The 16,649-nt window shown below is 35.1% G+C and overlaps 1 protein-coding gene across 2 annotated transcripts; it reads right to left on the minus strand.

The window, feature by feature from the left end:
- Window positions 1-419: 419 nt before the first annotated feature.
- CLDND1 (claudin domain containing 1) lies at window positions 420-16,468 on the minus strand. Of its 2 annotated transcripts, XM_032219968.1 has the most exons (6): window positions 16,373-16,468; window positions 10,707-11,005; window positions 6,526-6,573; window positions 2,317-2,421; window positions 1,050-1,187; window positions 420-960 (listed from the first exon to the last, which is right to left on the minus strand). In XM_032219968.1, exons 2-6 carry the CDS (start codon window positions 10,990-10,992, stop codon window positions 743-745), a joined length of 795 nt encoding a protein of 264 aa, XP_032075859.1. In that variant the 5' UTR covers window positions 10,993-11,005; window positions 16,373-16,468; the 3' UTR covers window positions 420-742. The 2 variants fall into 2 exon arrangements, with proteins under 2 accessions (XP_032075859.1, XP_032075860.1); XM_032219969.1 differs by lacking the exon at window positions 6,526-6,573.
- Between the last annotated feature and the right edge of the window lie 181 nt (window positions 16,469-16,649).

Raw genomic sequence — 16,649 nt, forward strand, 5'->3', positions numbered from 1 at the left:
TATTTTCTCCTATCATTAGTCACATACAACTCCAGAAAAATTAATGAGTCTTAGCTCAGGTTTATTTTCTTAAAACAAAATTGTTCATTTAGATGACATGAATAATAATTCTACAAAATGTAGTATTGCATAAATAAAATATTTAAAAAGTCAGATTTATATACAGATATATTTGTCAAATTAGAAAGTAAAATTTGTTATGGATGCTTCTATTACAAGAGTGAGAGAAATGTACATATAATCTTGATAATCATTTCACAATACTTCAACATTCCACAGTTGTCAACCATTTTATAACAATCTGGACAGAATAGATGGAAAAAACATAATAGGTCTGAAGATGGGAACAAAACGATGTCACAATCTTTAAGGAAGCTGTGTATTTACCACTGTGAAAAATGTGGTCTTAGCTTATCTGATAGACATTCTGCCCATGTTAGTTTCATCAAGACCTTTCATTCCCTTAAGGATCCTATTAGTTTGCTTTGCAGATAAAAGTTTAGTCGTGAAAAGATAATTATGTCAGATGTATTTTAAAAATGTGTCAAAATCATATAGATCTCTGGCAAGAAAAAGCAATTCCTCATAATTGGTCCTCCCAATCTCTTTAATTCCAAGCCATTTCATTAAATGTAATTAGAAGCATGCATCCTCTGAGACAGATAAATAACTAATAAAAACAGCAAGGAAGTTTTTAAAAAAAGTTATGAAAATAAGAGACCGAGGAAAAATGAGGATCTTATTATGCCACTCTGTATGCTTTCAAAAGTGTGAATTCTTTCCTGTTTGTGCGTGCAGCCCAGATGAAAAGGGCAGCGGCCATGAACTGCAGAGGTGCTGACACACAAGCCAGACAGAAGGACCAGCCAAATTGGCCTTGAACAGGAGGAGGAGGTAGTTTCTTATGGAGCAGCTCAATTCCAGCTACATAGCAGCCAACTGAACCCAGTGTGCACAAACCTGGTGAAAAATCATCAAACAACAGTTAGATCAGACCAAGAAACTCTTGCCTTGTATTATTAAGGCATCCATGTTTTAAGCAGACTCACCAGCTAGGAAGTGGAGAACTCCAGTGGCAATGGCAGGATAGAGACTGTGGCAAGCACAAGCACAGACGCCAATAAGGGCTCCAAAGCACATGAGTCCTAAACTGACAAAAGGCAGGAGAAACTGCAAACGCCAAAGATCTAAAAGAAATGGACAAATGAGATTCATTAGGTTATGCCACTGATATAACACAGCAAGAGAGGATTTTTGGTCTTCCAAGCTATTCTTCGTGTCCATTTAGCCCCACCCTAAATCTTGAACCCTGAAGCACTTACAGAGTTATTTGGAACACCCTTTCACCCATCTCTTTCACAAAGGACAGGGAAGCTAGACCAGCAAGCTATCAGTGCAAGGTACTTTCTACTTCCTCTTATCAGAACTGCTAGTACAAAGTGTCATTTTCTTGACAAGTTTCAAAACTCTAGCCTTGTTTTGCACTAAAATATTAAATAAAGTGACATTATTTTTGAAATTCTTAACCAACTACAAAACTATTATCTATTACATAACATCTGCAACCTCTTCAGATACCATTAAAAAGAATGAATATATATATATATATATATATATATATATATATATATATATATATATATATATATATATATATATATAAAATATATTTAAAATCATATTTTAAAGGTTCGATTCCCAACAAGGGTGTGGCTAGCTGATGAGAGCTAAATAGCTTGAAATAGATCTATACTAGTCTCCCTTTATTTATTTATCAGCATAAATATAACATATATATATATATATATATATATATATATGTGTGTGTGTGTGTGTGTGTGTGTTTTATTTGTGCTGATAAATAAATAAAGGGAGACTAGTATAGATCTATTTCAAGCTATTTAGCTCTCATCAGCTAACCATACCCTTACTGGGAATACATTTGTGTGTATGTATGTGTGTGTGTGTATGTGTGTGTGTGTGTGTATATATATATTCATATTCTTATTTTTACTTATTTATATATATTCTGAAATATAAAAATAAGCCTAGATTGTATAGAAAAATATATTAAAATCTTATGGGATTTTAGACATTCTATATCTTTATCATTCTTATGTGACTAAAATTGAAATCGTGAGATTGCTAAAAGATTATGAGATTTAGTCTTCTTCCTGCATTTTGCCCATTTTAGAAAATATCAGACTATGAAATTCTACATATATTCATTGGTGGAAGCCTTACTTGCCATTTGCCTTTGCAAGAGAAAAACATTGAAGCTATTTGTTTCCAACAAATAGAACTAAAAATACTCACAGGTGCGGTTCGGATCCATGCCACTATTATGATTCCCAGGAACGTTGTATTTTTCCATGAATTGATCCGAAAGAGAAAAACTGATACACTTTGTGACCATCTCACCTTTCAGAATGAAATAGATATTTCTTATTAGGCTGTGGTTTTTGTTTGATCATCTGCCTTTTATACATATAAATAAATAAGTAGATAGATAAGGAGCTTTGTTCCTACTTTAAATTATCTTGAGGCGGCATAAGGATAAACAGATTTTTCTGAAATGGTTTTTATGGTAGGGATGGACAATATTTTAATTTTGAGGCCTAAACTCCTCAAAACTCTACCTAGACCGGGGGGCTCTCACAACAGTCACTCGAGCCCTTGTGATCTCTAGACTGGAATACTGCAATGGGCTCTACATGGGGTTGCCCCTGAGGTGCATCCGGCGACTACAGCTAGTCCAAAATGCAGCCGCGCGAGTGATAGTGGGCGCACCGCGGTTCGCCCACGTTACACCTGTCCTCCGCGAGCTGCACTGGCTACCTGTTGGTCTCCGGGTGCGCTTCAGGATACTGATGACCATCTTTAAAGCACTCCATGGTAGTGGATCTGGGTACTTGAGAGACCGCCTTCTGCCGATTACCTCCCTAAATCGACCAATTAGATCGCACAGATTGGGCCTCCTCCGAATCCCATCTGCCAGTCAATGTCGACTGGCGACCACACGGAGGAGAGCCTTTTCTGTTGCTGCCCCGACCCTGTGGAACGAGCTCCCCATGGAGATCCGTACCCTCACCACTATCCAGACCTTCCGCGCAGCCCTCAAGATCTGGCTCTCCCAGCAGGCCTGGGGATAGGTTCCAATTACCCGCCCGAGTGTTTGATTGCTGAATGAAAGTTGTGTTTTATTATTTTTTCTTTGTGCACATATTGTTTGTTTCTGACCTTGCACCCCCCTCCCCTGTGGTTGTAAGCCGCCCTGAGTCCCCTCAGGGAAAAGGGCGGCATATAAATCCCAATAAACCTTAAAAAAAAAAAAAAAATTATACGTTCCAGACAGATGCCAATTGGTGAGTAATGCTGAAGAAAACTAGTTGGGCCAGAGCCACTCAGTCTCTGTGTTTCGTATCCTCTTTTCATTCTTTGTGCATTTGATTTTTATTCTTTTTCTAACATCCTTTTGTTTTCCCCAATCCAGGAAATTGCCAGGGGTTGATGAATCTTAGGAAGGATCTCAACTGATTACTTGAAACAAGTTTAGAAATCATACCAGAAGCCACTTGAAATTAATTAAAAGTTTTGCATGGCCCTAGAGTTACAAATGTATTTCACTCCTACTTTAGAATGTCGCAAGATTTTCATTATGCTAATCAAAGAAACAAGAATACTCTTCTGGAATTTTAAGATACAAGTGTTTACCCAAACCAGATGATTTGAAAAAAAATGTTTAAAATTTATTCCCATTAACTGATATACCGTATTTTTCGGAGTATAAGATGCACCAAGATTTTGAAGAGGCAAATTAAAAAAAGTAGGTAGGTAGATAGAGGGATAGATAGGGAGAGAGAGAAATACAGTAGGTAGGTAGGGAGAGAGAGAGTAGTTAGGCAGGTAGATAAAGGGATAGAGAAAGAGAGAAATAGAGAGAGATAGAAAGATACAGTTGGTAGGGAGGGAGAGAGAGTGAGTGTTTTAGGTAGGTAAAGGGATAGAGAGAGAAAAATAGAAAGAGATGAGAGAGAAATGCAGTAGATAGGTAGGGAGAGAGTGAGTAGGTAGGTAGGGAGATAGAGGGAGAGAGAAAAATACAGTAGGTATATATGGAGAGAAAGTAGGTAGGTAGGTAGAGGGATACAGAGAAATAGAAAGAGATAAGAGAGAAATACAGTAGATAGGTAGGGAGAGAGAGAGTAAGTAGGTAGCGGGAGGAAGGGAGGGAGAAATATAGTAGGTAGGTAGGGGGAGAGAGAGAGAGAGAGTAGGTAGGTAGGTAGATGTTTCCAGGTGTATTTATCCATGAGCTGGAGAAGGTAATCTCTGACAATCTGCAGCATCTAAGACTGTTTCTGCTGGCATAGCACTTGATCAATGTAATTCTAATTAATCAGTTAAAGAGATTTCCAAAAGGAAAAAAAAGTTTTTGCACTCTGCAAACATCCCAAAAATGGTCCGTTTCTCGTGAAAATGAGCCCGTTTTATTTTCTTCCAAAAAAAAAAAAAAAAAAAGGCATGAATAGAATTGGGGAGGCTTGCAGAATGCTGGGGGGGGGGCAAAAACGAGCAAAAAACAGCCTGTTTTTTACAAAAATGGGCCCTTTTTTTCAAAAAATTTGCATGGAGTGCTGCTGCGGGTGGCAAAAAATGGCCCGGTTTTTTGCTCATTTCTGCCCTCCCCAGTCCCCAGGAGCTCTCTGAAAGCCTCCATAAGGCTATGCACGGTCATCTTGGTGAAGGGGGTGGAACTTCAGGAGGCAAAAAAATGCTGTATTCTATGTATAAGACGCACCCAGATTTTCAGCCTCTTTTTGAGGAAAAAAGGTGTGTCTTATACTCCAAGAAATACGGTAAATCTGAACATCTCTTTTGTGCTCCCCAAGCCAGAAAGGATTTCTAGAACTAATCAGTGATTTAAATATAATTTAGCTTTAGGTGTCATCGTTTTAAAAAGAGAAAACATATTTGATGGCTTTCAAAATAATATATCTTTGATTAGTTTTAATGCCATGCAAAATTTGTTTTTCTGAAAATAGATATAACTTTTCTTGTAAACTCCTGGATTTTCATTTGGCATTCCAAGATTTGGTTGGCCCTTAAAACACATTTTTAAGCTTATCTATTCAGAAACTGGATTTAAAAAGAAAATCAATTTTTAAACATACATGATTTTTAAAATAAGAATTTAGAATTTTTCTAAACTATTTTTGAGAAAATGAACCTAGCTCCAATGTATCAAAAGGAATTATCTTAACTTCATTTTATTCTATATTTATATTTTATAACAATATGTCGGGCAGAGGCTCATAATCAGCTGGACAGGAGGTACAAATGTACATAACAGTCATTTATCTGCTTTCTTGTTTTAAAAGTTGCAAAAGAGAAAAGAAATCCGTGAAAGAACAGTAGACAGGTAAAGTAGATATGAATAAGGAAGAAGTCTCAGGATATGAAATGCAGAAGAAATGAAACAAGAATCAGACAAATATACTTTACTGTCCCCAAAAATACATTTCTTGTGTTAAATATACCTATCAAGCATGAAGGATTAAAAGAGGGAATCTATTATGGCAACAACAATATACAAGATTCTACTCTAGAGTATTTGTCACAAGCCATGAATATGAAAGAAAAATATTTTGACAAAGAATTCAAGACTTGATTGTCTAAACAAAATAGCACAAGAATTTCTTTCCCTTTGAAAATACTTGCCTGAATATACAGGATCTTCAAATTAGATAAAGGTCATAGGACTAACTTTTTCATTTCCACAACTGTTTGTTTAACCTGGACACAGCTTTTTATTGGCTTCTTAACTTATCAGACACCTGAAACTGAACTTCAAAGAAAGTGTCTATTTCTTTTACAGCTTTGTAATGATGCACACTGTGAGTAATACTAAATTAACAACATGAATTTAACTAAATACATTGATCTATTTATTTAGAAAAGTATACCAATAATCTAACAGTGATAGATGGAATAAAATCCACACGATCCAGTTTGTGTGTCAAGAGAAGAATGGATTATTTTCCTTTCTTAGATAAATTACATCTCAGAATTGCATATATTATTTGAATACTGAGATGTAGCAGCACTACAACTGAAAACAATTTCAAATTCAAGTAGACAGCCTTATTACAAATAATGCAACAAATTTATTTATAAAAGAAGGTAAGAAGAAAGTGAAGAAACTTTAAAACTAAAAAGATATGGATATAATGCTTATTTAATGCTGAAAGAGATTTCAGTGCCCATAAAGACTTATTTTGTGAATCTCCAAAATAATTCTGCAATAATGAGAAGGAAGCAGGAGGAACTAACTTAATTATTCGTTAAGATGCCAGATAGAACTCTATAGAATGTTTTGAACACTGTTTCAAGAATTGGCCTAATCTGAAATCAGGAAGAAACAGAACGGTCTTAGATGAGTTTCTCACCACAGGACTAAATGAACAATGAATTTATGTGGACCGTCCTCGTTTCCACTGATTTGAACAAAGTACTGAAAAATACCTGTTTTACTGCTGGTGGTGTTGAGGTTTGGTAGAAATTGATTGAAACCTTGAAAAGAAAAATGTAATTACAGAGTTAAATTATGGGCATTAAAAACAAACAAAATTGTCTTCTTGCCAATACTTTCAATTATTCCTCCAGGGTCAATCCTTAACTACTGAGAAGAGAAGTTGACTATGGTATGGATACTCTGCAATCATCTTCTGTAACAACAACTTTAATGAATTTCAGGATTAAAGGTGACCTTGATCAGGTTTTAGAGTAAGCTACACTAGTGAGCTCGTAGGAAACATTTAATCATTTGGCTTCAGAGACTAATGGAGTAATAATCCAGCTTTTAATAACAGTAGCTACTTCTACAGATGCAAAGAGAATTTTTAATTCACTGATAACCGAAAAAGTAAGAGAGCTTGTCTTTCTTTTCGACTATGAACAAGAAGACATAGATAAAGATTCAGTTACTTACTGGCCACACCAATGAATTAAGTTTCTTATAATGATTTAGCCAAGACAAATTTTATACTAAAAATCTTTTGCATATGTAACAAAAATAACTTAATTCTCCTTTGTCAAAAAACATGAAAAAAATTACCTCAATAAAAAGTATGCAGTATTGTAAAATCTGAAAGCTGATTATTTGAGTACACCGTAGTTAAGATAACTTCAAGACTCTATGATTAATTAAGCAAGTTGGTTTACCTCCTATCAGTATCATCTATTTTGATAAGAAATAAAATAATCAGATCGTGATTCAACGAGAGCCTCTTTGGCATGGTAGTTAAAGAGTTGGATTGGAATCCAGGAGACTTTGTGCCATGGAAACTCTTTGGGTACCTTTGGGTCATTCCTTCTCCCACAACTCAACCTATTACATAGAATGGTTGTAGTGGGGAAAAATGGAAGAAAGAAGAGCTACATACATCATCATCATCTCCTCTGAATAAAACTAACAAATAAAAAAGTGAATTTGTAATGAAGTCCCCACAACTATCAGAAAATTCCCTAATTGTCCTGGGATTATCTCATCTCTGAAATCTGATGCTGCACAATTTTAGGCATATTCAGGAGGATTTTTTTTAATAAGTTAGATATCGAAGAAAACATAGGATTACCATATATCAGTCCTTATACATAATACTTTTTCCTTTTTATACCTACCTGCTATGCAAACATAACTTTTTCCTCAAATGTCAATGTTATTTCTATTATGAAGGATGGAGTAAGCATTGTTGAAAGGCTGATTTGTATTTTAAAAAATCATAAAAGCAACATTATTTTATTTATATTATTCCCCTAATGTAAATATTTCTATTACACAAAATACAGAAAAAGAGTGAAATATATTAAACCACAAAAAGGCAAGAAAAAAGGATACAGCTAAAAATAGTTTACATCAAAACTATCCACTATATCTCTGCAAATACTTCTATTGTGAAAACCAATTTTGCTTTCACAAGGTCAGTTCATTCTTAAATTGTTTTTTGTTCTTTAAACATCTGGCCTTACTCTTTTTGAGGTTGTCCTCAATTCTATCGAACCACATTTTTTCAGTCTTTCCTTCCTCTGACCCATTCACTCTTCTAATATAAGTTTTGTGATTCAGCCCTCATTCATTCTATTATATAATCAACCCATTTCAAAGTATGTCTTTCATACTTCCCTCAATTTTGCCCTCACTCTATATTTATTAAACACCCATTCATTCTTCATTCTACTTATTTTGCCCTATACACCTAGGTGTTCCATTCTCAATGAATTCAACTTATTTTTATATTTATTCTGCTTTCACCTCCTTATAACAAAGTAGTCAGTAGCATACCCTTATCTAAAGCCATGTTTGCTTCTTGATGTTATTCATGAAAGACCATATATTATTCAAGGTACTTCTACCAGCACTTGCCATCATAAAATTTCCCTTCCTAGGACCTTCCTTCATAGTTTCATAGTTTGGAAGAGCCAACAGAATTCAGCTAATTAGCTGACTGCAGATCAGACAAAGGAGCAATATAGCAATGTCCATCGTTTGAACTGGTTCAAATTCCCACCTTCAGGGAAACTGTCCCTTCAGGAATTTAAGTAGTATTTTGAATGAACTTCATAAAAAGGCATTGGTGAACAGCTATTGATAGGGATGCTATATATTGATTCTCTATCTTCCATTAACATTAGAGGTTTTAATACCAGTTCTTGAGATCTAATTTTATCTCTCTTGAGAGTGCCAGTTTGGTCTATTGGTTAAGGCACTAGGCTAGAAAGCCAGGTGGGTGACTTTGGGCCAGTCACTCTCACTCAGCCCAACCCACATCACAAGGTGGTTGTGGGGAAAATAGGAAAAGGAAGATTATTTTATGATGTAGCATCAACAATTATTTTTGGAGGCCATCAGAAATCTTATTTGTTCAAGCCATGACACACTTCCATATACCTGTGTTGTGACTTCGATACTGATTATCCAGAATTCTACTCCTTAAATAAAGCAAGCTCTCAAACACTCACGCTTGATTATTATCCCACTGATTGAAGCACCTGATTCTAATTTCCCCTTCAAAGAAATTAATAATCCTAGAAGTTAATACTTTTGGCCCACAAAAATATTATCTTTAGGTCATTTTCCTTAATAAATCAGTGAATAAGAGTAAGTTTTGGACTCATTTAAGACTCATTTGTTTAATTTGTTTGCTTTTTGCTGATCTCTACATTTTGTAATACGTGTTGTCTCCAAAATTCTCTTCTCCAAACTACCATATTTTTCAGAGTATAAGACGCTCCAAAGTATAAGACGTATCTAGCTTTTGGGGAGGAAAACAAGGGAAAAATATCTGCCTCTGCCTCTCAGCAATTTGCCTCCTTGCAACAAACAGCAAGCAATACAGACAATATACACTGTTTGTAGTGTTACATTTCAGATTATACTTGTACAGATGCTGTTAAAATTGATGTGCTTTCTGGAACTATAGTTATTCTCTGCTATTTAAAAAAAGATACAATAGCACTGGGTCTCTTCAGATCAAGCATTTATTTTAAAAAGCTGCTTCATTTTGTTAAGCTGTCTAAAATAATAATAAAGCAGTCCTTAAAAAGCAAGTCTAATAATTTGAACATTCTATAGGCATTTATAGTTATTGACTTACCTCCTTGAAGGAAACAGCCTGACTAGCACAAGAAAAAAAAATCTGCCTCTGCCTCCCAGCAATTTGCCTGGTGGAGCAAACAGCAAGTTTCACTTTCAGTTTCACCCGATCATCAGCTGTTTCAGACTGCAGGGATTGCTATAGCCTATTAAAGCCTCAGCAAGCCCCCTTTTGCTACAAGGAGGTAAATTGCTGTGAGGCAGAGGCCAAACGGTTGAATCCAGTGGCTGGGTGGGGCTACATTCAGTGTATAAGACGCACCCTAATTTTCACCCTCTTTTAGGGAGGAAAAAAGGTGTGTCATACTCTGAAAAAATATGGTATCTATCAATTTTTCTCTCTAATTAATCTCCCCCAAATCTACTGGTATTCCTTTGGAATAATTTGACTTATTTTTATGCAATTTTATTTTTGCTATTTGCAATTTGGTCACCATTTTTGTCTCGGTAATTTGAATTTTTTTATTTGAAGATAATGTTTGATATGCTGCATTCTTATCATTAGTGTTTATCCTTTGGTTTCAGCTTAGATGTTACAGCATGTTTAATATAAGCTTTCAATGAGTCCAATTTAACTTTCAAATCTTTTTATTAAATATTTAATAAAATATAATTTGTTTAATTATATTCTTGTTCCATTTTTAAAATTTCAAATACTTTAAAGACTATAAAGCACCCTTTCTGAGGCCATTGTAATGAAGGACCATTACTAAACAAATGATCATAAATTGTGAATTAACCCTAATATTTTGTGTATCCTATATCTATACCTGTTGGTTTTTTTGGTCTTCCAATGTTAGCCCACCCCTGCCCCAAAAAAGCAGTTGCCAGTTGCATTTATTAAACTCTTTTCCCTAAAAATTGTATATGATGAAATGTTGAGCAGGAAATGAGATTGTTAAAACATTTCTAGTTCCCCATATCGTACCCATGTTTTTTTTTTTAAAGTAGAAGAAGAAATACACTTAGAAGAAGAAATACCTTAATGGGCAAAACATACCCTGCAGCATACAGAAAGATACATTGCAGAACCTCTTTAGTGTAAGCTTACCTGGTGAATTGTACCAATGAGAGTTTTCAGACATCGTGATGCATCTCCGCCACAGCCCAATGGTGCCATTCCATCGAAAAAGGGCTTCTGTGTAAGAGTTTTCATCTGCATTTTCACCAAAAAGTTCATCCCAAGTGGCTTTACTTTCACTATTATTTTCAGGAGGTGATGGGTTACGGTACTCAAACCAAAAATCTGTGCCAATTGAGGCTGCCAAATAGATGGTAGAGATAAGGCTGAGCACACAGGCAATTACCAGAGCGGTGGCAAAACGGTTATCCATCATGGTATCTCAGTTACTGTCAATAAAAGGGGAGGGGAGAAAAGTCTGCATCAACAAATTAACTTTAATGCATGAGTGCTAGTAAATATATTCAGATCTTTTTTTTAAAAAGAGAAAAAAAATATAGTCAAAAGATATAAAACATATATGTTAAAATCAAATATATATATTGAATAGGAATTATAAATACCATCAACATAAAATGGAGCTCGCTCAGAAGCTGAAATACACCAAGAATTGAGATCAAGAGTGTGAAGTAGAGGGGAGAGGTAAGGGAAGAAGAGAGGGATAGGAGAGAGGGCAGGGTGGGGGGAGAGAAAGAAGGAGTGGAAAATGGAGAGAGGAGGAGAGGAAGGGGAAGTAGAGAAGAGAAGGGCGATAGAGGGAAGAAAGGAGGCAGGGAAGTGGAGGAGAGGGGGAAAAGAAAGTGATGGATAACGTACAAATATGGTGAATGGAGAGCAGAAGAGCCAATAATTGTTTTTGGGATTGATGGCAAGATGAATTGATGTAAACATTTAATAATACAATATGATGTTGGCTATGTAATAGTATATATGTGGTTATATGTTATGAAAATGAAAAAAAACATATATATATATATTCATTCAGATATTTCCAGTTACCCTCTTTTAGATGATCTTCAAGGTAACTTTCACATTTTACATTACATGAAGTTATAATAGTCCAAAAAAGACAGTTATTCAAAGATCAAAAGGAAAGAAGTAGAGAAGAAGCAACAAGGTATAGTAGGTAGTATTCTAATAAAACAGAGTTACTATCTTCCTCCATGGATACAGCAAGAATTTTGCATAAGAATAATTCTGAAAACCTTACACAATACATGCTAGGGAAAGGAGTGGAATATTTATTCATTTATGTATGTACCTATATTTTTATTCCACCTTTATTACTTTATAAGCAACTCAAGTGAACATATATAATACTCCTTCCTCTTCCTATTTCCCAACATCCCCGTGAAATGGGTTGGGCTGAGAGAGAGACTGGTCTAGAGTCACTAAAAACAAAACAAAACAAAACAAAAAAGGGGGGGGGCGGGAAAGGCCAGGACCAAAAAAAACCCTAAATAACTGAAATTGAAATTCATATATTTAATAAATAAGATGAGACGAGGAGAAAGATTGAAAATAGAAACAGAAAACTGGAAGAAGACCTGTTTAGAGTTTAAATTATAATTCAACAGGAAAGCAACGGTAGTTGTGATGTCTGCTTTTCTCATCAATCTCAAGTCAATATCTTGGGGGGGGGGGGAGTTCAACTACCAATTGAATAAATACAGTACTACTAATACATGATCAAGAGAGACAGTCTGGTGTAGTGGTAAAGGCATCAAGTTCGAAATGGGGAAACCATGTGTTCTAGTCCCACCTTAGGCACAAAGTAGTTGGGTAAACTTGGGCCAGTCATTTCTCACAGCCCAAGGAAAGGCAATGATAAACCATTCTGAAAAATCTTGTGGAAAATTGTAAGGATTTATTTAGGCAGTCTCTAAGCAATCTCCTCAGACCCGATTAAACAGAAGATAAAAAATACATGATCCAGAAAACTTCCAGGTGTTAGCTAAGCAATAATTTTGGAAATGAAAACTTAATTTGAGAGTGAATCCTTCTCCACCAGATTGGCAAAAGATACAGCTGAAAAGCCTGAAGGGCTCCAAACTGGTCTATTCAGGTTTGAGGGCTGGCTCGCAGTAGTCTCTAAAATATCTTGATAAATCAGAACTGACTCACATATTAATTAGGAGCAAAGAACTGTACAGAGAGCAGGGTTTATAGTGAAAAAAGAATGCATTGCAAAATGGTTTGCAATATATATGTATGTATGTATATATTTAGATAGATATATATTTAGATATATATATATATATTTAGATAGATAGATAGATAGATAGATAGATAGATAGATAGATAGATAGATAGATAGATAGATAGATACATACATACATACATACATACATACATACATACATACATACATACATACAAAAACAAGCCCGAGATATCCAGGTATGCACATCTGAAATATATACCGTAACCTTAGTGCTTTTTAGTCTATTCCTCAGCTGTTTGAACTCTGTTTAACTCCTGTGATTTAAGTTCAAAAAATCCCCCCCCCAATCATTTACCATAAACTGAATCTATTCTGCATGATGCCTTTTATTGTGGTGGTTTGAGATCTCAGAGAAAAAGGGGCTAAAACCATTATCTGATATTTAGCAGAGCTATCAACAAATATATTCTCATGATGATACCAAATCCAAACTTCCAATCAGTCCATTTTTAGTACCCACTGTGCTCCTTCCTTTTTGGGTAAGTAGCATGATAAAGAGTGAAGAAAGAGTGTAAGAAATAATACTCCAAAAAGTTAAAGGCATAAGCTAAGAAAAAAAAAGGGTAAATAGTGCCTATGTATTTATACCAACGCTATACTTTTCTATCTTTGCAAATTATCCTTGCTTTCATCACATCCAGACAGTACAAACAGTGCTTCATATACTATTACGTTCTTTTCCCTTGACCTTCTCACCTATCGATTTTTGTCAGTATCATCCAACCACAACTTTCTCAGCCTTCCTCTCCTTACTGACACATTTATTATTGTTTCCTACATTAGTTCTGAAATTTAGTCCTGACTCATTTTCTCAATATGACCAAGCAACACACTTCTTTCATAGTAATAACTAACCTCTACATTCAATATAAATTCATTCAGCACCCTCTCATTCTCTCTCTGTTCTTATTTTACTACATATACATATACATAGCATCCCATGACCACTTCACTGAACTTAAGTTTCCCCTGACTTAAGCAAGTCTTTCTTCCATATAAAAAAGAACAATGGCATATTCTTAAGCTGCTATTTTAACTTCTTTTGGCATTCATTCATTCATTTATTCTTCACAACAGAGAATGTACAACACAAACACTTTCTACCAGCATTTTTACATTTTAAAATCCTTCCATCCATTTTCCCATTGTTAGAAAGCAGCCTATCAAGAAACACAAAAGCATTTATTTGATCTGCCTCTTTGAATTGTATATATAATTTGAAATTGTACATTCCACTTTCCCTGTCAAATACAACTTCCTTGATATTTAATGTAGTTGCTCTCAAATGTGTTCTCTTTGTTGCATCACATTATCACATATCATTCACTGCAGATATTTTGGGTTTTTAATCAATAACACGTTATTTATGTAAAAAAAATACATGCCCATTCAGATCTCCAACCAATGCAATTCTAATATGAGCTCACCATATACATTATTCATAAATGCATTAAGCAACCAGAGTTATTCTACACCCTGTCTTACTCTATGTTTAATACTAAGCTATTTATTAAGCATGCCATTTATTCTCATGCATGTTTTAGTTTCATAGTAATAAAGGAAGAACCATGTATTGCTTTTATTACATTCAGCAACTAATTTTCAACTCTATATTTAAAGAAGCTATTCCACAAAGTAAATGTGTTTCACTTTATCATATACTTTTTCTAAATCAAACATTATATAATAAATGCTCTTATTGTCAAAGAGAATTTTGCCAAATACTTTTCCAAGCACTTTTAATAAACTAATTCCATCCAATTTTCTTTTTATGTTAGAGGGGAATAAGAGAGGAATAATATTTTAACATTTCTCCAGTTAAACCATCAATTGTAGTTTTACTATTATGCAAAATTCGAACATCAGTTTTTACTTCCTTTTCAATACCCTTCCCAATATTCTTTGATTTTTTTAATTAGATTTTTATCCTGCCTTTATTACTTTATAAATACTTCCAGGCAAAAAACATACATAATACTCCTTCCTATTTTTTATCCCAAACTATTTCATCTTTTATTTTTAATTGCATTCACTTTAGCCTTTTTAACTCACTCCCCGCTCTCAATCTGCATTTTCTTTCCCTCTTAAATCTTAACTAAATTCCTTTCTGATATATTTCCCTATCTATACATTATACAGTATCATTCTTTTATAATTTCTGCAACAATCATTTTGTTCTATGTATTTTTTCTTTTCTCATTTCTGCAGCAATCATTCTCCTCTGCATTTCTTTCATCCATAGTGTTTCTCTTCATCTTTCTTTTATACTTTATTTGGCATAAATTAACACATGCTTCTGGCATTTAATATTATTTTCACTGTGCTCCAAGGAGATCTACATTATCTTCCTTTATATCCACTTTCCATTTATTCAGTTGGAAGATTAATCTATTGTTTTATATAGGACACATCATTTCTTGTCCTGCAACCATGCTACCTTTATTTTTGTTTGTTTCGTTTCCTTCCTTTTCTTTCATGTCCATTCATCTTCATTGTTAGTCTCTCTTTATATCTTTCCTCAATCTTTCATCACAATCAAATCAAACCTGCATTTATATTTATATCCATTCCTTGCCACATTAAGGGTGTGTATGTAGACATGAACACTTAGTGGAAATTGTATTTCTTAGTGGAAATACAATTAGTAAATACAAAATTTAAGAATATAAGGAACAATTTAGAATACTTCCCCCCCCCCAAAAAAAATCAATAATTTCTTCTTGTTATGTGAAAGGCTCAAAAAGAATCAAGGGATTAGTTTCACCTACAGAAGAATTTGATTAGGAGGGACCATATGGTATTGAAAGACATTTGACCTGTATGGACAACTCTGATCATATCAACTTAGGGGCGGGACTTTTAAAGGGAAGAACACAAAGTCCATCATTTCTTTTTGTTTGTTTTCATTAATCATGCTATTTGTGGAAATTCACCACCCGTATTTGAATTAAAAAAAAAAAACAAATTCTCACGCCCATTTCTGTGGTATTTTTCAAGCCTCCCCCCCCCCTTGGGATGAGTACAGAAGAGAATGGCAACCAAAATGCACCCATTTCTAAACCCATTGTTGTGCTCAATGTTGTGCTTTCCCACAATGCAATCCCACTCCTTACACTTCTGAAGGCGATGAAGTGAAAGTTCTCAGCAAATATGTGCCGGATGGCATTTTGAAACTATTAACTGCATAGGAAATTTAAAAACATCTATTCAAGGGAATCTTTTAAGGGTTGAAATAAATAAACCAATTGCCAGGTTGAGATGACTAGAGAGAAACCCACAAGATTTACCCGGATTCCATAGAGGTATGTGACAACTCTCTAAGCAATATGGGGTCCTATCTAGCGATAATAGTGATCCCTAATACAATATAAGATTGCAGCTCTTCCAGGGTCCCATTTTAAGGCAACCACATCCCCTGCAATGGACCCAATCATGCTCTTCTACACTGTCCCCTAACTACTTCATTCACAAATTCTTTCCTTGGAATACCGGGGAAACAATCAGGGGCTCGGTAGGGCCCAATTCCACTTACCTCCCATCCTTCTCCCGACTCCACGGCGTCGCTTCCACCCCCCCACCCCAAGAGCAGCTCAGCCGGGAGAGCGGGAAGCGCCTCTTCGCAGACGCTTTATCCGCCCCTGAGCCGCCAAGATCTCTGGGAAGTGTAGTTCGAATTTTGTTGGCTGCCACGTTCTGAAGGCAAAGTGACCCACTTACGTTCGCTCCAGGACAAACAATTGGTTTTGTTAACTTATGAATGCGTGCATTCCGGCCATCAGAGATTCGCTGCGAAGATTGTTAGATTCAAA

The sequence above is a fragment of the Thamnophis elegans genome, chromosome 6, assembly GCF_009769535.1.
Source record: "Thamnophis elegans isolate rThaEle1 chromosome 6, rThaEle1.pri, whole genome shotgun sequence".
NCBI classification, from domain to species: Eukaryota; Metazoa; Chordata; class Lepidosauria; order Squamata; family Colubridae; genus Thamnophis; species Thamnophis elegans.